Raw genomic sequence first — 23,681 nt, 5'->3', positions numbered from 1 at the left:
AATTCACAACTCACCCAGTGAACTGGCAGATTCCCATTGTTTTATTATGTAAGATAAAGATGTTTTTCATGAGTCTTTAAACACAGGCCTAATTCATATGTTATGTACTACGTGACAAACTTTATATTGTTAACTTTATATTGTGTTTAGTGTTAAATGTCAAATAACAATTACCTTAAGTTAATTATCTTGAGAAAAACTGTCCCTGTCAAATCAGATCCCCTGATAACCTACATGAAGTGTTACCATCTACATTACCTGGTGTGGATGTGGAAGTTGTTGGTGGTTCCTGTGTGTTCAAAGTCGTGAATTGCTGCGGCAAAAACCATTGCAAGAATTTCCAACTCGCTCAGCCAGTGCTGCACACACACACACACATCATTAGTTAGCTTCTATAGACAACTGTCTTTGCAAGCCATGTGCAGGCAAGCACAGTTGCACAACAAGATTGTGACAAAATGATATCCACATAGGTGTTTTTGAAAATCTACTTCTGTCTTTGTGTGGGCTAATTTAAGGTTTGGACATCAGCAACGTTTTGGAAAATGAGGACATGGTCCTAGGAAAGACTGTTTGAGGATTCAGCTTTTAAGAATCTGGTTTATTTTAACAGCAGTGTAAAGGGATGCCAGAGGTTCCCCACAAAAAGATGTGCACGTGTGTGTGTGTTACCATCAGTCCAGTGTGTAGCATCAGAAAGTGGGCAGTCTGAGTGACATCAGCGGCATGAATAAGGTTGTGGTAGGGGTTCCTGTGTTTGCTGTAACCGTTCTCAAGCGCTTCAACAAACTGCACCAGAGCCTGCACAGGAATCTGAACACAAAACTGTAAGTTAGCACAAAGACTAAATGTACTTTCCCCAGTATTAAGTTCGCCCACCACCAGATTTGAACAAAATTAAACTGCGAGTACCCTGAACCTGTTGATGAGGTCATAGCGGGTCAGAAGGTCGTAGACTAGGAACTTGAGGGCGTGCTCTCCTGTGGCCTCGTGGAAGGCAAAGACATCAAAGGACCACTGATCCACCTCCTGAGAAATGCATCAACAAATACCATCTCACATGTAAGGTATGATTACAGCAGGGGGGTGTGACATAAAGCTGGTGAGACCTTAGTGAAATGAAGATTTCTGCCAGTAGAGGGCACTGTCCTGATAATGTTTGCTCAAACAGGAAGGATCTAAAACTCAGATTAATTATCACATTTACTTACACAATTACATTTAAAGCCTCTCATTGGGTCGTGCTTTGCATCATGCAAGAAGCGTGGACTAGAATAATTCAATTTTTTTCTAAGTTTGTAGACAAAAGGAAGTGCAGAGGAGGAAACATATATCATTAATGTACTAAATCTACATTGTCCTTCACCACAGTGTCTTGCCTTTCTCCGCTTCCTTCATTTATTGTTTATCTCCTCTTTTCCTTCTCTGCTTCATTTTTTTGTCTATATTTCATTTTCATGCCTTCCTTACTATCCAAAGCACTTCTGTTTCCTGCTTTCAGTCACTGTTTTTGGTTTTTCCACCCTTCTTTTCTTTATCTTACTTTCTTTTTTCCCTGGTAAGCTATCCAGGCTGTACCTCGCCTTTTGTCCTTTGACAGCTAGGACATAGACTCCAACACCCTCCCCCAATCCTGACTTGGACAAGGGTTTAAAAAGGCTGGTTGGCTGGCTGGTTGGCTAGCTGGCGGGATGGATGGATGTTTTATTAGCTCCTTTTATTTCCGCCTTCCCTTTACAGCTTTACCTTTTTCTTGTGCTTACCCTCATACTCTTCCCAAATCCCACTTTTTCTTCTCTTCCAAATGTCCTTTCTTATCTCCTTTCATTGCTATATCTTTACTTCATTCCTTTCCTCCCAACCAGGTCCTCACTTCCTTCTCTGTCTCCTTTATCATTACCCCTCTCAGTCTCTCTCTAGCGTCTCCTTTCCTTTTTGCAATTCGTATTTCTTTCCTACTTCCTGTTCTTCCTCTTGTTTTCCTCTCACTTTCTTCCCCTTTTTGTCTATTTCTTATTTCCCATTCCCAAGTCCTCCCTGACTCATTCACTCATTCATTCCTCTTTTCTTTTCACATTGCCTCCTTTCCATTTCAACTACCTTACTTTTTTACCCTCCTTGTCATTCTCACGTTCCTCTTTTCATCATCCTGGATTGCTTTTCCCTGCGTTTCCTACCTTCTTACACACTTTCTTACCTCTTCCAGTCTTTTTGTCATTCTTTATTTTGTTTCATTTTTTGTTTTTCTCTCCCTTCATTTCCTTTTAAGGCTCTGAACTCAGAACTCTTACTGAAAAGGTTTTGTTTTTTTTCAATTGCTAATCAAACGCAGGTTTAATACAATAAAATGTCACCTGCTGCCAGTGGGAACGCAGCAGTAATTTTTACCTTCAGAGCTGTCAAAGCTGTGGGAGGATAGGTCAGACCAGCCATGTTGGACGTCCGTCTGTACATCCTGTTGTCACACACACAGATAAAAATATCACGCACTAATTTCACACATTGATACAGGCAGTGGCATGCATATAAACACTCCCCGCACAGACCCCCTCCAGCCACCCTCCTCCACAGTTTGTGACCAGGATGGATTGTTTGTTGTCATGGTAACCGTATTCTAAACACACACACAGACACACAATGAGCGCTGCTTCGGTGCAGCAGATATTTTTTGATTTCATGCGTCATTAAGCTGCAGCAGATGAACTGATACCGTTCTATCACTGCGAGTCATTTACAATATAATAATAGTGGACTTCACAGTTTCCCTATATGATCTCCATCCCCAGCTCTCTTGCAGGCTAACATTGTTACACTTCATGTTGGACCCTTTAATCACATCTGCGGTGGAGTCAGCCGGATGTTCTGCCGTTTATTTTGAAGAAAATCTATGACTGTTCTCTGTTCTGTCTGCAGGTGTTCCAGATTTCTGCTGCAGATAAAAATAACTGAAATGACTAAACATCTGAAAGTGTTCTTTTGAAACAATCATTTGACAGAATTCTGCGATGCCTCACTGCTTTTCTGCACATGTATAACAAGTTTTAAGATAAATTAACATATAGAGCACTAGGCTCAGAGGTTAAGAGAAACCTCTGCATGTCAGTGAAGTGGCAGGGAATACATTTATGACGTTACTGTAAAGATAAGATACAGTTACATTAAAAAGTATACTTTTCATGTTGTTTATGGCTCTTCAACATCATATAAAAACAATTCACATATCCAAGAAAACTCTTTTGCAGGTGCTGGACTATGGAAGAAAAATGTCAATAGCAATAAAAGGCTAAAGTCTGCACAGCACTGTTTTCTCAGCAGTCCTTTATCAATAAAGGTCTGTCATGGTAAGCTTGGGTTCCTGTTTTTAGTTCATTTAAGGGCTGAAAAATGAAGTAAATTCAACGTGTCATAAACTGCAGATCTTCTAAATAACCAAAAGTGAGTCAATCCTCATAGGCTCACATGTTTAGCTGTAATTGCAAGCACTCTGAAACCCTGCACTGTAACCTATGGCATAACTTGGCATGCACCTCCCTAGAAATGTAACTAAATATTGTGATTGGCCTGTTCAAATTCCTAATGCGCATTTCCTGCTACTTTTTCACAGAAGTTTGTTAATTTATCAGTGACAGAATAAAAATCATTGACTAAATATTGTCATGATCTGAGTGATGTCTGGTGTTTTTCTGTTTGGGTCCTGTGTTCTCCTGTGTCCACCTATGTGCCCTGATTGCTCACCTCCTTCTCTCATCTTCAATCTAACATCTATGGAAAGAGATGTTAGGGATTATGTAGCCAACTGTTCCATCTCTGCACGCAGTCAGAGTAACTCCCAGCAACCCTCAGGTTTACTCAAACCGCTAGTTACACCTCACAGGCCCAAGTTACTTTGGACTTCATTACCAGGCTACCCATCTCCTCTCCATAATAGGCCGGTTCTCAAAGTTCGCTCATTTTGTTGCTCTTCAGAAATTACCCACTGCTACCAAAACCACCCAACTGCTCATTGATCATGTTTCAGGCTCCATGGCATTCCGCTGAAGATCGTTTTGGACAGGGGTCCTCAGTTCACCTCCCAGGTCTGGAAGATCTTCACTGCAGTGGGAGCCAACATCAGCCTCAGTTCCAGGTTTCACCTGCGGACCGACGGCCTGACCAAGAGGCTCAATCAAGAGTTGGAATTGGCTCCGTTTTGTTATGACACAAAACTCAGACATCTGGTCCTCAGAGTTCCCATGAGTAGAGTACAGAACAACTCACTCACCTTATCTGCTACTGTCTCTCACCTTTCAACGTATCCTTAGGTTACCACCTGCCTGTCTGTAGAAGCAGATCTGTTCTTTCCATCTAGCACCACCTGCAGATAGCGCATTTAGGCCCAGAGGCCGTACTCCGAACAGTCGATCAGCACTGCCACTATGCAGATTGCCTCCAAACACCCACTCTCAGATATGAACTAGGACAAAAGGTTTGATTAGCCACTAAAGATATTCATCTTAAGGCCATCTCTCTTGCAAGCTCGCTCCCTGTTTTATTGGATGATATGAGATCGAGATTGTCATCAGCCTTTCAGTGGTTAAACTCAAGCTTCAAGCATCCATGCACATCCATCCCACATTCCACATCTCCCAGGTCATGCCCGTCAACTACAGTCTATTGTGGCTCTTGTTCTCCTGCCAAGTCTCTGATTAAACTTACCCGCAGTGCAATCTCCTAGGGGTAGGCAACTCCAGGCCTCGAGGGCCGGTGTCCTGCAGGTTTTAGATGTGTCCTTGATGCAACACAGCTGATTTAAATGGCTAAATGACCTCCTCAACATGTCTTGAAGTTCTCCTGGTAATGAACTAATCATTTGATTAAGTTAACCCGGGTGATATCTAAAACCTGCAGGACACCGGCACTCGAGGCCTGAAGTTGCCTACCCCTGCCCTAGACGCTGGCTCATGGTAAAATCCACCAAGTCCTCTTGCAAACTCTTTCCCCAGAAATGCAACTACTCATTGTTCTCAATTGCCTGACCTCCTGCTCACATCATAAACTTGTCTTGTAAAGTATGTGCACACCAATGTGCTGCGCTTTTGTGAAAAATTCATTCTACAGACTTGGAACTACAAGCACACTTGTTGCCAAATAATGATCTGAATGGTCAGATCTGTCAATGCTGGCTGTGTGGCAGGCAGGAGTAGGACCTAAACGCAGGACTCAAACACAAAGGGATAACTAGAAGAGGCAGCTTTTATGTGTTGTATCAAAATACTCAGATACTAAATTCACAAAAACAAAACCTAACGCTGGAAAATGAAAACACGAAACTGGAAGAAAACTCGAGGAAGTGATGGACACGAGGAGCCCAGGAGAACACACAGCAACATGGACAACACAACAACAAGTAGAGGAAGACAGGGGACTTAAATGCACAAAGACTAATGAGGGGCTAGGAAACAGGAGGAAACACGGCTGGTAGTAATCAGGCACAATGAGACAGGGAGAAGGGAAACTGAACTCACTGAACACAGGACGAGAGACTGTCAAAATAAAACAGGAAAGACACTGAGACACAGACTAAGAGATAAGGGCTTGACACTGGGACCAGGGGAGAAACAGAAGCAGAGAACAAGACAGAATGAGGACACAGAGAGGATGAGAGACATGACGGACTGGGGAGAACACAGATAAGACCAAGATGACCACAGCATGAAAGGGAGGAGACTAAATGAACACAAATCTAAGAACTAGAAATAGAAATGACAAAACTAGGAAGATATGTAATATTTGAATGTAATATGTCCAAATGTTACACACTGAAAGTGTTAAATTTTGAGGAAGAAAACAAAGAAAGAAAGATTCTGGGTTCATCCAAGTCTCACAAGAAGGCAGCAAGAGGGAGAATTTAATGGTTTGATCCAGGATTTGAAGCTGTATCACCACCGCATTCACACATATTTCAGGATGTGAGTGGGGAAGTTTGAACTCTTGTTGGCAGAGTTGGCACTTCACTTTGGAGCTGGCTTTGTGTGCAAAAAGATGATCAGGTTCTAGCGAGGGGCGAGTGCAATTAGAAGATCAGTATTGTCTACAGTGTGGTTGTATGTTGTATGTTGAAGTCTTAACCCTCTCGAGGCAGGCATTGCTGATTTGCAACAATTAAAAACTAACAACCTGATTACCCCACATACATATTTTATGAGGTTTTTTTTACTCAAAAGTACCACTGCAGGACTGCAGAAAAAGTTTAATTTGAGCCTGAGAGGGTTAAGAGTAAAGTAAGGTCATTTTAAAAAACAAGCAAACACACAAAAACACCCAAAGTGGAGAGTATAGTTATCGGAAGTTCATTTGCGGAGTGTGGCATACTGTTCATCGTAATTATTTTTCTGGAAATCAGGGAGAAGGTAAGGGTGGACTGATGGGTCAACCAAACGTGAAAGCCTGAGTCCCTTGCACTTCACGTTGCTAATGGTGAGTTTTAATGGCAGCATTGACATTCCAGACTCTTTTCACATTGCTAGTCTCTTCCTGAGTAAGTATAAAACTTATAGTTATTTACAATTCAACATTCATTTTTGACTCTGAATTGACTCACTCCTCCCCTGTGACCCTAAATTGGATAAGTGGATGAAAACCGATGAATGAATGGGTGGATTGTGGGTTGTTATGCTTACATAAAACTCGAATATCAGTTGAGAAGTTGCAGCAAATTATTAATATTGTAAAGGTTTGTGAATTGTCCTGCAGGACTCAGTTCATGTTCATAATATGTTTTTTGTTTGTTTGTTTTTTGTAACAGTCTTATTATATAAGGAGATAATGGGCGATGTCAAAGTTACTTCATTATTTTCTAGGTCAGAGCACCTGGGAGGACATAAAGGAAGAAAGTGAGTCAGTATATAAATTCGTTCCAAGCTCTTCAGCCATTTTAATCCTTGAATAGGTCTGTTAACAGCTAATGGAGTGTGAAGCAGAGGTACTTAAAGTTTTCTGCAGTTTTATACACACTGAACAATGATTTAAAATGAGATTTACAAAGCTTAACTAATGCCTGCTATGTTTAATGGCCATTAGCAGCAGTTAGAGTGAGAATCTCATTGCTGGTGCAGTTGCGAAGACACTTTCTCTATTCATGAGCATTTATTTTGAATTCACAAAACCTGAATGCAGGCTTTTGGAGAAATTATGGGACTGAAACAATTTGTGAATTTCTTTTCTTCACACTCCGTGCAGTATTTCTAGCATGCTTATTAGTGAATACAAGCTTTCTGTTTAGCTGATCAGAGCAACATTTACCTCTCTACAAATATCCCAGCCTGCACTGCATGAACAATGCTCCTGAATCTTGGCTTCTCTTCAGGGCGACGCTTGGCCACACCCATCTTCCTGCTGAAGGTGCACGCCAGCCAGTCACGCACCTCGCTTGGCACCGACTCTGCCTGCAAGTCACTGAGCTCATCTTCAGTGTCCAGCAGGCGCCTGCAGAGAGAAACAGTCACATTTTTGGCAACTGCTGATAAAGCTTTATTTTCTATACAGCCATTCATTCAACAGCCTGCTCAGGCTCACCTGGTCTCATCAGTGTAAACAGCATCCAGCATGGCAGCTGCAAGCTCCAAGTGCCTCCGGAGTTCCTGCAGGTCCACCATACCACGGTCCATCTGCTCCAAGACCGCCTTCAGCCTGACAGCACAAACAAATATACAGTGCATTATACTAATTGAGCAAACAGTAGAAGAACAAGTAAATGATGCAAAGTTATTCAGAAGTTGGACGCCCAGTGTTAAAGGGCTAGGTAACATTTAAAATCCTGTCAGGACCACTTTATTTGAAAGGAGATTGTTGTCTATATCTGCAGTAACTCATATTTGTCTGTACAGTTCTGTTCTGTATGTCCATGTGCATACACTGAAAGCTAAGAGGTAAAAAGAATGCAACAAAGGCCCCTAACACAGCAGAGCAGGCATCGGTTAGAAAACATATGGCATTAATTAACGGCATGTAACGCTTTAGCTGGAGGGAATCTGGGTTGCGAAGCAGCTTGCAGAGGCAGCAGTATCTGTATGGAAGGTGAAGCATCTTAAATATTAGTGAGTAGAATAAATTGAAGAATGTCAGCCTGGGCATCAGCTGATCTGATGGAACTGCAGGCTGAGCTTTACTGTCCAGCCTGACAGAACTAATGTTATGCTCAATTTTCTGTTAGATGCAGTTTAGTCACAAACACAATAAGCACTTTTAATTCGGTTATATGGCATTGATTTTATACTTTAATATAGTCAGGTATCTTCTTTTTCTTCATGGCTGCTGTGGATATCATTCCTCATATTTACAGCATATTTACATTTCTAAACATTCCGGAACTTTGGCGCATTCCGGAATTCCGAACATTCCGGAACTTTGGCGCATCCCGGAATTCCGAACATTCCGGAACTTTGGCGCATTCCGGAAATCCGAACATTCCGGAACTTTGGCGCATTCCGGAATTCCGAACATTCCGGAACCATGGCGCATTCCGGAATTCCGAACATTCCGGAACTTTTGCGCATTCTGGAATTCCGAACATTCCGGAATTCTGAACATTCCGGAACTTTGGCGCATTCCGGAATTCCGAGCATTCCGGAACTTTGGCGCATGCCGGAATTCTGAACATTCCGAAACCATGGTGCATTCTGGAATTCCGAACATTCCGGAACTTTGGCGCATTCCGGAATTCCGAACATTCTGGAATTCTGAACATTCCGGAACTATGTAGTTTGTGCTGCAGAACTGTCAAAGTACTCTTGCCTCTTTTCAAGTATTTTTGCTTTTTTGTTTCTCTCAGTGTCAACTTGAGTTATTTTTATCACTGTGGAGCTAAATTTATCAGCTAGGAGGTAGCTTTCGGTATGTCTGTTCTCAGCTGAAATCAGAAATTATGTGTCATCATGACTCTTTTTTTTTTTTTAATTACCCGATCATTCAGGCCTAGTTCCAAAGTGTCTCAGTGAAAGGTGTGGTACTTCTCTTTGTTCAGGGTGCAGATGTCCAGCTGCAATTACCATGTTTCTCTATATGTTTGATTCTGGAATTGTTTCCCCTTCTCCTCCCTGAGTCTGGTTCTACTAGTGATTTCTTATTATCAGGATGTCCTGAAAACTCCCTGAAAAGAACTTAAGTTAATCCAAAATGCTGCAGCAAGAGTACTGACAGGGACTAGAAAGAGAGAGCAGATTTCTTCTATATTGGCTTCTCTTCATAGGCTCCCTATTAAATCCAGAATCAAATTGAAAATCCTGTTCAAGGTCTTAAATAATCAGGCCCCATCTTATCTTAATGACCTTATAGTACCATATCACCCCATTACAGCACTTCACTCTCGCACTGCAGGCCTACTTGTTGTTCCTAGAGTATTTATAAGTAGTATGCAAGGCAGAGCCTCTAGCTTTCAGGCCCCTCTTTTGTGGAAACAGCTTGGGAGTTTGGATTCAGGAGACAGACACTATCTCTACTTTTAAGATTTGGTTTAAAAAAATGTTGATATGTCCTTTTTGATAAAGTTTATAGTTATTGTTGGACCAGGTGACCCTAAATCCTCCCTTAGTTATGCTACAATAAGTTTAGGCTGCTGAGGGATTCCTGTGAAGCACTGAGCGTTTCTTCTTCAGAATCAGAATCAGAATACTTTATTAATCTTAGATGACGGCTGTGTGCGGACAGGGATAGGACCCAAGATGCAGACTCCAGAGACAAATTTAAACCAAAACAGCTTTAATGCTGAACGCAAATATAACATAACATAACTTGGAAAAACTCAAAATAAACTAACACCGGTGGACTGGCAAAACACAGCAAAATAAACGGTAGATCGCGACATGGACACAGAGAAACACAGGGCTTAAATACACAGAGGGAGCAATCAGGGAATGAGTAACAGGAGGGAAAAACAGCTGGGGCAAATCAGGCCTAACGAGACCAGGGGAAGCAAAACCAGACACATTAACATCAGACATAGACTTCCAAAGTAAAACTGGAAACATAAGACAGACTCACAGGCAAGCACTAAAACAAAGGGAACAGAGACGTGGGACCAGGGCAGACACAGACACTGACTGGACGTGGAAATACAGCAGACAGGGAAGACAGCAACAAAGGAACACAGACAGAAAACCAAAACACTAAAACTCTAACCAAACCCCACCCAGAGGACCTTAACTTAAGAAAAACCCGTAAAGCAAAGCTAGAATATAAAGAAATAACAAAATCAAATAACCAAAAACACAAAACACTGGGTCACCGACCCAGAAACCCTAACAATTAATCCCGAAGGAAATTATAGGTTACAGCAGGCAGCACACTTACAAAGTGCTTCATTCACCTTTTTCACTCACCATGTGTTTTATATATGAAGGGCCAGGAGTGACACTAGTCTGTATTTGATTATCAGTTAGTATTAATCTCTGGTTTCTTCCACAGCATATCTTTAATCATCACCCCCAATTGGTTGCAGCAGATGGCCGCCCCTCCTTGAGCCTGGGTCTGCTGGAGGTTTCTTTCTGTTAAAAGGGAATTTTTCCTTCCTGCTGTCACCAAGGGCATGAACATAGCGGGCTGTGTGATAGTTAGGGTTCTTTCTAAAACTATAGGATCTTAACCTTACAATATAAAGCCCCTGGAGGTGATTGTAGTTGTAAATTGGTGTCATTTAAACAAAACTTAATCAAAATGAATTGAACTGTATGCCATAAATCAGGGTGAATTTTGTTTGTGTTGTCAGATATGTAGTTCCTACATTATAACAGTATTGTGAATGATACAGAATGACTATCGCTAATAAACTGTCTGTTAACGTGAAGTGCATCACTCAAAACCCGTGTAACACTCCGTCTGCTTTACTATACTAAATACTGTACTTCACTGGATTTAAATGTACATATAATGTATATGTGTATGATATCCTGCACCTCACGACATCAGTGATATGCTTTTAGTCTGCCTGCAGTCTTCACACACCTGCTAACTGGTGGATTTTCATTCTTAGCACCCACACAGCTGCTGTCCTGTTCACACCACAGAACCAGAACATGAAAATCTGCTTCCTCCAGATGGACACATGACACGCTGCCTCCTGTCAGTCAGCTGACACCCACAGAAAACGACTGGAGTCTCCTCCAGGAAATAAACACGCTGCCTTGTAGAGTGCATCTTCCTTGCGTCTTTGCCAGCCAACAGCGCCCTTATGCCAGTTTGAAAAGTTCTCAGATGGGATGACCTATGACTTACTTTTAAATGATGAAATCAGATTAAGTTACATATCACAAACTAATGGCTTCATTGAAACAGAATTTGTGCAAACTGTTTGAAAGTCATTAGAGGTTAATTATAAGCATTTAAAAGCACTTATAAGCTCTCCAGGCTTCATGAAAGACAATTAGTGCTCTTGTCTGGATGTTGTCTGCCTTTTCTTCTATTTTCTGTCAAGAGAAGTGGTTCAGTAATGTTGACGTCCTGTCTCTGGGGAGGCCAATCCATGACTGATACTGTTCTAATGTGTGGTTTTCTATCCAGTTATGCTTTTACTCCACTGGCAGTAGTTGATACTATTCATCAAGTTTTCCAGATGGTATTGCCTGGTGGATCAAAATCTACTATTCTGCATTCATAATTCCAGGTTTTGACAGCCACCCTTCCACTGAGATCTGATGAGCCTTTGGCAATCAGTAGATCAACTGAAAGGCCAGGCCAGATGCATCTGTCGGGTCCTGTATTAGGTCTTTGCCCAAGGACATGACTCTCAGATACAGTTCATTTGCTGTAGATTTGCTGTAGTTTTTTAGGCCTGCTACTTCAAATCAAATCAAATCAATTTATTTATATGGCACTTTTCACAGAATAAAAACCACAAAGTGCTTCACAGTAATATAAAACAGAAATACATAAAATACATTAATAATCAAACATACAGCACAAATCTAATTAAAAGCCAATCTAAATAAATGAGTCTTAAGCTTCTTTTTAAAAGAATTAATACAATCAAGGCAACGTAATGATGGCGGGAGAGCATTCCACAACCTGGGGGCCACCGCTCTAAAAGATCTATCACCTGGTCTTAAAATGAGTTTGTGGGACTAACAACACCTTTGATTAGATGATCTCAGACTGCGCGAGGGAACGTGGGGCTCTAAAAGATCAGAAATGTAGGCAGGGGCATCACAATTCAAAGCTTTAAAAGTCAGTATCAAGATTTTTAAATGAATTCTAAAATGTACTGGAAGCCAGTGTAATGAATGTAACACTGGTGTAATGTGCTCTCTTTTTCGTGTCTTAGTTAAAAGCCTTGCAGCAGCATTCTGGACTAACTGGAGACGGTCAAGATTCCTTTTGCTCAAACAAAGAAAAAGACTGTTACAATAATCTAAGCGAGATGAAGTAAAAGCATGAATAACCATTTCTAACTCAGATTTAGACAGCAAAGTTCGCAGTTTGGAGATGTTTCTTAGCTGAAAAAGGCCATTTCTAATCAAGTGGGGACAGTGTTGTTCTAGGGACATGGCAGAATCAAAGATCACACCAAGGTACCTGAGGCTCAGGATGACAGATGAGCCAAGAGAACCAGGATGCTGTTTGTGATATTTTGTATGTAGCGGACTGTCGACAGGGTGATTTAAAGACTCTGCTGTGTCCAAGCCTTTTAACATTGCCATGGTGACCTACCACCACCCTGTAAACTGGATGAAATTTGTTTTAGTTGCCATGGTAACAGCTGAAGTCAGAGTAGGAGATGGTGAGAAAGATAACTTCAAGACTAGAGAGATTGTGATTCAGGTGCGTCATTTTCAGGTGTCAACAAAACACCATCTGTTTTCTTTTTTAATAACTTGAAATATTCCATGTTATTATTAGTTATTAGTAGTAGTAGCTGCTGAGTTCAAATGTCACTGTAGGTTAGAGGTTTCTAATGCAGTCCGTTTAGAACTGTTTCAGTAAAAGACACAACCCCAACCACAAAGGTGAAGTCCCTGTATTCAGTAAGACTTGAAAATAGCCGGAGGCCTTTCTGTGTGGAGTTTGCATGTTCTCCCCATGTTTTCCATGGGTTCTCTCCAGGTACTCCGGCTTCCTCCCACAGATAAAAGACAGGTAATTAGTGGTGTTATGTTAGGTTAACTGGTGGTCTCTAAATTGCTCATGCGAATGGTTGTCTGTCTGCTTGTTCACACTACAAATAAAATAGTGTGAACTCTCAAAGCGGCCCGCATGCGCAAAAGAAGATGTCACACACAACGCGCTCTGTTTAGACCCAGAGCAAACAATATTTGACTGATGGCCCTTAATATAAAGACTTCGGACTTTACGTTTCCCAATTATTGCTTTAAGTTATTTTGTTATTTACATAATAATGTAAATAACCTAATAATTATCCTTATTGCTGTTTTAGAGGAGCGGTGCTTCAAAGGATAGTAGCAGATTTCTGTCAGAATCTGCAGATTATACAGTACAAATAAAATGTTCACGTTTCTCCAACGTTGTCTTCCCAACAGTTTCACTGACATCTACGCTGGATGGCCAGGAAGCGTTCGCGATGTCTTATCGGGCGCTTCTCCGGCGCTGATAATTGGCGTCTGTCTCGTGTCAGTGACGTAAAAGACGGATTTAATGCGACTTGACCGTTCACACAGCAGTCGCTTTCTAAAACATCGGATATGTATCGGATTCAGCACCACATACGAAAGTGACCCAGATCGGATTTGAAAATATCGGATTTGTGCCGTTCACACTGTCACACTATGATCGGATATGGGTCGCATAGGGTCAAAAAAATCGGATTTGACGCGCTTTCGCCTGCAGTGTGAATGTAGCCTAAGTTTACAGTCTACAGTCTCAAAGCTAAAAGCAATATCCCCTGAGAACACACACATTTACAGTCAGATTTGTTTTAAAATTACACAAAATACGTAAAGAAATAGGGAGGGTCTTTTTAAAGAGCTGAAACATGTTTTAGTGTTGCACGTCAAACAAGGCCTCCCTCTGGGAGTGTATCTGTTTTAGACAAAGACAAAGTTATTTTTTCTTTTAAATTTCAGGGTAAAGCAAGTAGTACCTTTTATGTGTCGATGATGGTTTCCACAATTCTAAAATAACATGCTAATTCATTTTCATATTTTTATGATGCATAATGAGCTCAGTGTGCTTTTATGGTGAAAAAAATCTTTGTGCACTTAATTATCAAAGACTTACTCAAAACAACTGCAGAAAGGATTTAATCATGAATCAGAAAATATAGACTGCCAGTCAAAAGTTTGGAAACATCTTCTCATTTAATATTTTTTCTTTATTTTTTACTACTTTCAACATACATAGATACATGCTGAAGAAGAAGAAGGAGAGTGATGGAGTGCTGTGCCAGATAGCTTGGCTTTCACAGTCATCTGACCTAAAGCAAAGGGTGGCTATTTTGAAGAATCTAAAATATAAAACTTGTTTTGAGTTAATTCACACACATTCATAGTCCTGATGCCTTCAATGAGAATCTACAATCTAAATAGTCATGAAAATAAAGAAAAACCTATAAAATAGAAGATGTGTCCAAGCTTTTGACTGGTAGTGTAAGTTTCATAGACCAAAAGACCAAGGGAATGTTATTAAATATCTACACTTTTCACTTCTACACTTTTATAAAGAAGAAAAAAGCAAAAACATCTGCAGTTTAGAGAAGCTGATTTTTTTTTCTCTATTTTGTATTTTTAATTTTTCATTCATGCTTGTCAGTTGTCACAATGATTTTCCGCTAAACAAATACACAAGAATACAACTAATTGTTTCAACTCTCCATAAAAACAATTGTGCGTGTATGTGTGTGCCAGTGCGTGCCTTACCTTTGCGATGTACTTTTATATTTCTGCCTGTAAACAAACAAGAACAAACAAGAGTTAATCAAATCGGCCACTCACATGGTGAGTTTCAGGCTAGGTTAGAAGGCACACCTTGAAACAAACATGCAGACTAACAAAGATATTTCTTCTCTGAATAAAGTCTTATCTTCATCAACAAAAACACATCTTCACATTGGAACTAATAAATAAACCACAGAGTATTCAGAAGCTTGAATAAATGTCTATATCGGTATATACAGATTTATTTCATTTGTACTGAACTACTCATTAAATTAACAACATGATGTATTTTAAAAGACTTTTTACGAGACCAGATTGCTCCTATAGTGGCCATCAGAAGGTACTTAAGGTACTTTGGCACATTGGATTCACGTTTTAGACCTTGATGGCACGTCCATCATTTATATACAGTTTATGAGTGCACACCAAAGCTACCTGCACTAATGTCAGTGCGTTAGGTGGAAATGCTGCTTGGATTTACTGAAGTCAGTCAGGGGGCTGCATAACAGAGAGCAAACTCAAACACTGCATGCGAAAAGCAAACTGTCATTTCCATTAACCTCGAGACAGATGAGAATGACATGCAACCACGGGAGCGTTACACAACAAAAATGGCAACTGCTGTTGCCTCGAAAGGCTTAGAAGACACATAAAGCTAAACCATACATACATGATACATGGCCAACATACTCAAAAACTGTTTGTCCTCTGTGTTAAGTCTTTTAAAATGTCCCTCATTCCAATAAAATCTGAAAAGTCTGAAAGAGACCGGTTAGCAAATCATGTTTTCTACCCATTTTGTGTGCAAGGGTGGCTCAGACAAGCACTCCAAAGCACTGGAGCAAAGGTTTTCGTTCTGGGAATTGAGCCGTCCCAGCAGGGTGTCAAAGAGTTGAACATGGAGAGCGGAGGTGAAAGGAACCCATGAATGCTGGGTATTTTGTGGAGATTGGTGGCTGATTTGGTTGCTTTTCATCACTGTCAGAGGTTCCAGCAACAGCAGTGGCTCATGGAGGTAATTTAGGTACTTTAAACCCGTTAGTAGCAGATTGCAGCAATTTGCATCAAACATGGAGCTTCCTATGAGTCATAACACAATATGAACACATAGATATGATACACCTCCTTTTAGATTCAGTGTACGGAGGATAGTAGCATATTCTGCAGGCATCATAAATGAATATGTCATCTTGATAAGCAGCCTGAGAATCCTCACATTTCTATGTTTCCTTTTGTAATAGGCACATGCCAAAGAAGAACTGCAGATAGACTGCTAACAATGAAAAAAACTACAGCAGTTTAAGTGAATGACTGACTCTGTGTTACAACACAATTCATGTTTATATCACCAAAAAACCCCAAATTATTAGAACCCTACACAAAGAATAATCATGACTTAAAAGGGATTCAGGGGTTTACTGTCAGCTTTTTCTGTCCTACATCAACCAGGGATCGCACATACCCTATCAAGTTGTTTTTTCTTTGAATATATTTCTAGTGTCACACTCCATTTCAGACTCCATTTTTCTCATTCATTTCTCTGAGCGTGATGGCTGACAATGATGTCACTGCCTCCAGCTCAACATTTGAATTCACTGAGGTTGATTCCTGTCTTACGCCAAAGGGGGCGGGAATATTTTCCCAAAAAGTTGCATCAATAAAGTGGTTGGAAGCTTCTAAATGTGCTAGTGCAGACAACCTTTCCCTTTCCCTCTAAAACACAGATGCCTCATAGTAAGGTCCAATCTGGGGAAGCAGCACCTGTTAAATGATTTATTGTTAATTTTGTGAAACTGTGAAGCACATGATTACATTTTACCGCTGTTATGTGGTGAAGGATGCAAAGCAAAGCCAGTCCATGCAGACTGTTCTCTGATAAAGACAGAGGCCAAGTTAATGAACAGGGTGCCTAAATATAACTTTGTACTGACAAATGATTTGCTGGATGAAATATTAGTCTGCAGATTTTTGTAGCGATGAAAGGTTAAAGAATCTAACATTCCAATCGTGATATTGGGCGTGCAGGTTAAAGCTGTGTCACATGTAAAGAAACATATGATATGTTGTATGTGTGTTTGGATGGATTTTCAAGTAAATGACCAAATTCCTATAAATGCTGACATCTGACAGATACACACATTTCTGGCAATAATGAAAAAGCTCTCTTACAACTAATGTGTCATGTATGGAAGATCACCTTTGTTACATTTTCACCACACAAGGTCAATGATGTATAGGGGACAAATTTTAAGTTTTTTTGCTGCCTAAATTAAACCAAGTACGTGTTGCTGACTAAAGCACACAGAGCAGGGAGAGAAACCAGAACACAAGCAGTATTTGACATGATGGGATGGAAACACATATTAAATAAATATTGACTTTTTAAAAAGAAGTTTAAGGTCCCTTTTCTTTCTTTTTCGCCTCTCTTAGCTATTTTGCTGTTTGTTTGTTGTCATTTTTCTACTTATTTTGTGTCTTTTTGCAGTCATTTTGTGTCTCATTTTTTATTTTATATCTCTTTGTGCTCGGTTCCCTTCTCTTTAAAGTTTGTCTTTGATGTCTCGTGAGTCTGCAGATATTTTTTGCCACCATTTTAACCCTCTCAGGCTCAAATTAAACTTTTTGTTACTAATGCACAACCAAGTCCTGCAGTGGTACTTCTGAGTAAAAGAAAACTCATAAAATATGTATGTGGGGTAATCAGGTTGTTAGTTTTTAACTGTTGCAAATCGGCAACGCCTGCCTTGAGAGGGTTAAGTCATATTACATATTTGTGTCTCCTTCAAAGAATTATTTTGTGTCTTTATGATGTTGTTTTTTGCCACTTTTTAGTCATTTTATGTCTCCTAGAAGTTGTTTTGTGCTACTTTGCAGTAAATTTTTGTCCCTTTGTAGACATTTTATGTCTTTTTGAAGTGTTTTTGTGTCACTTTTTAGTTTTTTCCCACTATACATTGGACGTTGGATAGACATGCAGATCTGATCTATATTGGGTCCATTGGTCCATAGCCAATTCCGTCCAAATTAAGTCCACAATTTGGGCGTCCAGCCATGACCCACTTTGGCCATCAATATGACATTCAATGTTTGAACTTTGGACTGAGGACATCTATAACAGGTACAGGAAATTTACATGATTAATAAATCTAAAGGTGTCCATACATCCTTCATCTGCTGATCAGAAGGTTTGTGGTTCGATCCCTGGCTCCCCCAGTCTGCATGCCAAATATCCTTGGGCTTTTTACACAACATCACTCTTTCCAAATCAGGCCAAAGAGGTGGTACTGGTGAAGTAGTAAGATTTTAATGTTAATTTACATGTTTTCTCACCTTTGATAAATATGCCCAAATCCAATTTGGAAAGTGTTACCACTTCATTACATGTTATGAGGTCAGAAAAAAGGGGACAAAATAGACCTGATTTTACTACTATTAAAACCATGCAAAACAAAGTCAATGTCACCAAAATGCAAGCATTAAATCATGCGTCACCGAACCGAAACACCTATTGGAATGTAAATTTGAACAGCAGATTACCCCACGAGTAGATGACGACGATCTAAACGCTCCATTTGGTCTGAAATTAGCCAGTCACAGCTCTGGAATCTGACCCCAGCAGCTAATCACAGCTCTGACACGTCTCAGCTTTGAAATGCGACTGTAGAGACCTGTTATTTCATGGTCGAATGGTAATTGTACGCCGGCCTGCGTGGGCAGATCAGAGCTGAATTACAAAGCTGTATAAGGCACGCTGATCAGTGCCAGGTCGCTGCATTGTTTTCTTAGTCAGAGAAAACTCTCCAGCACGCGGCAGCAGCAATAGTGACAGGTGAGGACAGAGAGTTTCTGGAGAATGACTCACCTCCCTATCATGACTTTTACAGGGTGACGCCTTCAGCGAAAGAATTTGCATTTTGCGTCTTTACCTCTTTTTTTTTCTTTGTCCTTGTACCAATTGTTTTGTGATTTCACCTACACATTTTCTTCTCTGCATCATTAACACTGAGCTTGTGGAATGTATTTTATTTCGTGCACTGTTCTGTTTGCAATGCATCACTGCAGGGTGTGTGTGTGTGTGTGTGTGTGTGTGTGTGTGTGTGTGTGTGTGTGTGTGTGTGTGTGTGTGTGTGTGTGTGTGATGGTTAACTCCATCTAACCTGCCCACGTCTAGACCAAGTGTCCTGGAGAAAAAAGCTGAACCTCCATTAAATTGAAGCAGTGCACACACACTACACAGTATCAGCCTTTTGTTGTTTAGTTTCTTAACCACCTCATCAGGGTGGCTTCAGATTGGTCCTAAATTTAATTTTTGAAGCATGACAGCAAGCCAGACATGCAAAAACCATTATAAAGATTAGTTTCTGCTTAATCTGACCTGGACAGTCTGGTACTTCTTTTAATACATCCTCAGATGGCAGAACGTTTTTTTCATAGCTGAGCTTTCTCAGCTGATTTCTGCTCTTTAATGTGTCAAAAAAGTTATTTTTTGCTTTTGTTTTTACACTTTACACTTCCTCTGTAATTCCACTCAGCTTCTCACCAAAGCCTACTGATAATAAAAATTATGCATCTCAATGTGTAAAAAAACAAAAGTAAATGAAAAGCTGTTCTATTCTCTTTTTGTCCTTTTCTAGTTTACTGCATCGAAATGTTCTGCTGTTACCACGGAAACTGGGGGAAATTTTCAAAAATAAACGAATAAATAAATATCTCCACACTTTTTTGTTTTCTTGTCAAACAGCTTTAAGCTCTGTGATTAATTTATGGATGAACTTTATGTCTGCCAGGAAGAAATAATATTGTAATGAACACAAAGACACAATCGCTCACACAAAGAAACAGCTGGTTGTGTGACCACTTGAATGGGTCTTAATCTTGTATTCATTCATGCTTGCTCTATTTAATTTGGACAAAGTTTATGATAATTTGTACATTTCAGAAACTTGCTTTAACAGGTGTCACAGGTTATAATAGAGAAGTCAATGTCACAAGGCCCTTCTAAATACAGAGTCCCCAAACTTAGGGAGGATTGTGCCTGGAAAGGTCAACAGTGGCAGGCAGAATGTCTATAAATGGAACAGCAGCTCTGCTCTGCTCTGATGATAGCGATACAAATGTACCTGGCAGTAACATGATGAAGTAACCTTAATACTTTTTTTTTTTTTAAATCAAACAAAAATTTGCAGTCTATGAAAAAGAAATGTAACAACAAGGCTTCTCTTTATATTATTTTTTCTTTTCATTTTTGGTAACTGCACATATGAAGAGACTCAAAGTCAGAACGACTATATTCAAAAGCAGATTGTCTTTTCGTTTGTTTATATTCGGTTGCATGGCTCTTGTCTGAGAACCTCACCACCCTTCCTATAGCATATGGATTGCAGGTAAGCTTGGCTTTGTGGTCTGTCTGAACTAAGTCAAACTTAATTTAATTCTATTCTATATATATATATATATATATATATATGCAACATGCTTTATATTGTAAGGTAAAGAGAAAACCCCAACAATCACATGACCCCCTATGAGCAAGCACTTAGTGACAGTGGGAGGAAAAATTCCATTTTAGCAGGAAGAAAACCTCCAGGAGAATCAGACTTAGTGAGGGGCATCCATCTGCCATGACTGTTTAGGGCTGAGGGGAGGGAGACAGGAGGTTCAGAGATACTGTTATTCAGGGAGGAATGTGACGTGAATGTCCATAGAGTTTTTCACAACCTCTCAGCCCATACTTATTGAGATATTTCCATTTGTGGTGCACCACTCAACAGACTGAAACATATAATAATGATTATGCTAATTTCAATGGGGAAGCTCCATATCCACTCGTCTGCCTGCATCCCTCGGGGTTTGGCGCTGCTAGTCTATTCTTCACATTACTTCCACTTTCCTGTGGCGTCAAACTTAATTTTGTTGTCATCACTTTGGCCCAAACATTTTCTTGCTTGTCTTCTGCGAGCTCTGTCCTGTGTGCTTTAAATCTTACTACTTTTCTGCCTTTCAGATCCTCATTCGTGCAACCAGCCTCCTCCAAATCTCCACCTCATCCTCGCCAGAATAGAGATCCTCCAAGTCTTCACCTGCTTCACCTCGCTGCCATCCTTCCTACCAGCGTTGGACTCTGTTCTACTACAAAGACTGATCGGAGTCTAATTGCCAAACAATTATTAATCAAGCTCCATATTGAGAACTGTTCATTCAAATGGTCTCTCCTTAGTCACTGCTACTTTGCAACCCAGAGTGTTACTTTATTTACAACTATGCCTCACAAGTTGTTAGGTCAGAGGTGCCAACAATTTTTGAGTGTGATTAGCATTCAGGTGCAGCAGGGGATCTATTTACTAGGTGCACAGGCACTGAGGGGGGACACATAGGCATGCAGAGCTTCTGCTTACGCACAAGCAGCATTACTGTCAAACTACAGATGCCTGTTGCCATTACTCACTACCCAAAATAAAACCAGCTTTGTTGTTTTATCTAAGACCTTTTCTCACTGAGCAGAAGAATCCTCCGGAAAACTAAACAAACCTCGGAGTGTGTTCACTCCCCGTGACGGAGTTCCCCTAACCTCGGAGTTCAGTCTTGTCAGGTTAGTAGACAAGCTGAATTCTGCATCTTTATTTTTACACCTCTAGCGTTTCTCATTCTCTCACTGTTGACAGAGAACACATTCACTTGCCAATGTTTATTAGAGGATTTGGCAAAAACGAAACACTTGTCTTGGCGTCAGTTTCTTCAACCAACACACCAACTTCTGCTGATAAATTTCTGTTTCTTTTTTTTTCTGTTATATTTTCCTCTGTTGCCAGCCGGTTACCAACACAAGATGCTGTATAGCAAGCAGGGTCTGTTAAACAGAGCAAGAGTAGCCAAGGGGCATAAATTAAATGTGTGTGTTTAATGGTAATGATGCCGTGCACATTTCATTTAACTGCTGATGAGAGATACTGTCAGTAAACCAAATACTGGTGGTGGCCTGGTATTCCATAAGATAGTGAATTAGAAGAAGTATCACAGACATACACAATACAATGGGAATGTTGTTATTAAATGTTTTTGTGAACAGAAGCTGATAAAATAAAGGAGAGTTTAACTTTAGCTGTCAAAAAAATACTATGGCAAACGTACTCTTAACATCATTAAATCTATTAATTTTATTTCTGGACATAATTTTCCCATTTGAAACAAACACTAACAGCAGATGAAAAGTCAGCTGTTTCAAAATATGCCAGTATGGCTTCACTAATGCTACGATAGCATTACAGAATGCTAAGTTAGCGTTCTGTAACTATCACCATATGTGAGAAGCTGGAAAAACAGACCAGTCAAATGCATCAGTCTGTATTTGCCCATTAGCTATAATGGGCTGTTAAATTTTGAATGAAGCAGCTACCATGGTTATTATCAAAGGTGGAAAGTAACGAATTACATTTACTTGCGTTACTGTAATTGAGTAGTTTTTTTGTGTATTTGTACTTTTTAAAGTCATTTTTCAAGTCGGTAATTTTACTTTTACTTAAGTATATTTTTTAAAAAGTATTGTACTTCGCTACATTTTCAATCACACCCGTTACTGAGTAAATTAAAAGAACAAACAAAAAAAAACCAACATTGCGCTTCGGAAATACTGCAGGGAATGATGGGTAGTAGAACAAATTGGCGTTGGGTCACGATAAAGATGAGTCTGACATCGGTGGTACGGATCCAGCGAAAAAAGAAACCCTGTCGAATTATGCTGACCCTGAACTCGAGGAAACCGATGTGAACCCCTGGCCTTATTTAAGGGACCATTTCGGCTTCAAGTGCAAGTAAGGCAACAGCTTTATTATGCAGTGTAAGCTGTGTTTGCCCAGAGAGACCGAGTTAGCAGCTTTTAAAAATTCCTCATCAAACCTGCACAAGCATGTAGAGGTAAGTTAAATGAAACCTGTACATTTATTTTAGCAAAAAGGCTGTGCTCAAGTTAATCACATTAAGACATAAGCTGTTATTGGGCACGTTGTTGTCCACGCAATTTAATTTTTTTACAGGATCGGTAAATTGCCAAAAGAAAATACATTTTTCCTGTTTGTTAATAATAATAATTTATTTTAAAGAAATAGTTAAATTAGACAGAAGACAGAAGCGGCTACTTTCTTACTTAACCCACATATGTTCACACTGCAGGCAAAAGAATAACGTGCTTTGTGCAGAGGTGTTTTTTTTCTGATCTCAAACTGATCTCCCTGTTGGAGCTCAGTCTGTGGGGAGTTATTTTTTTCTCCTTATCTTTCCTCATGTTGTGCATTTTCCATTGTTATGCCTCTCTGACCTGTCTTCCCCATGTGATGTTTGTGTAATGTACAGGGAGTGCAGAATTATTAGGCAAGTTGTATTTTTGAGGAATAATTTTATTATTGAACAACAACCATGTTCTCAATGAACCCAAAAAACTCATTAATGTCAAAGCTGAATGTTTTTGGAAGTAGTTTTTAGTTTGTTTTTAGTTTTAGCTATTTTAGGGGGATATCTGTGTGTGCAGGTGACTATTACTGTGCATAATTATTAGGCAACTTAACAAAAAACAAATATATACCCATTTCAATTATTTATTTTTACCAGTGACACCAATATAACATCTCCACATTCACAAATATACATTTCTGACATTCAAAAACAAAACAAAAACAAATCAGCGACCAATATAGCCACCTTTCTTTGCAAGGACACTCAAAAGCCTGCCATCCATGGATTCTGTCAGTGTTTTGATCTGTTCACCATCAACATTGCGTGCAGCAGCAACCACAGCCTCCCAGACACTGTTCAGAGAGGTGTACTGTTTTC

General features: G+C 40.0%; 1 protein-coding gene across 1 annotated transcript in view; it reads right to left on the bottom strand.

Annotated features, from left to right (window-relative positions):
- The window catches only part of LOC309690995 (dual specificity calcium/calmodulin-dependent 3',5'-cyclic nucleotide phosphodiesterase 1A-like), a gene marked incomplete at its 5' end in the record, with an annotated part of 42,460 nt that overhangs the window by 11,022 nt on the left and 7,757 nt on the right, over window positions 1-23,681 (bottom strand). Inside the window, 7 exons of the mRNA XM_082508507.1 lie at window positions 259-359; window positions 673-813; window positions 913-1,029; window positions 2,389-2,455; window positions 7,282-7,464; window positions 7,555-7,668; window positions 14,841-14,867. Coding sequence (XP_082364633.1) covers window positions 259-359; window positions 673-813; window positions 913-1,029; window positions 2,389-2,455; window positions 7,282-7,464; window positions 7,555-7,668; window positions 14,841-14,867 — 750 coding nt within the window. The remainder of the gene's footprint in view (window positions 1-258; window positions 360-672; window positions 814-912; window positions 1,030-2,388; window positions 2,456-7,281; window positions 7,465-7,554; window positions 7,669-14,840; window positions 14,868-23,681) is intronic.

This window comes from Aulonocara stuartgranti (assembly GCF_965226115.1).
Source record: "Aulonocara stuartgranti genome assembly, chromosome: 16".
In the NCBI taxonomy this organism is placed as follows: domain Eukaryota; kingdom Metazoa; phylum Chordata; class Actinopteri; order Cichliformes; family Cichlidae; genus Aulonocara; species Aulonocara stuartgranti.
This window is presented reverse-complemented; position numbering and strand designations above follow the sequence as displayed.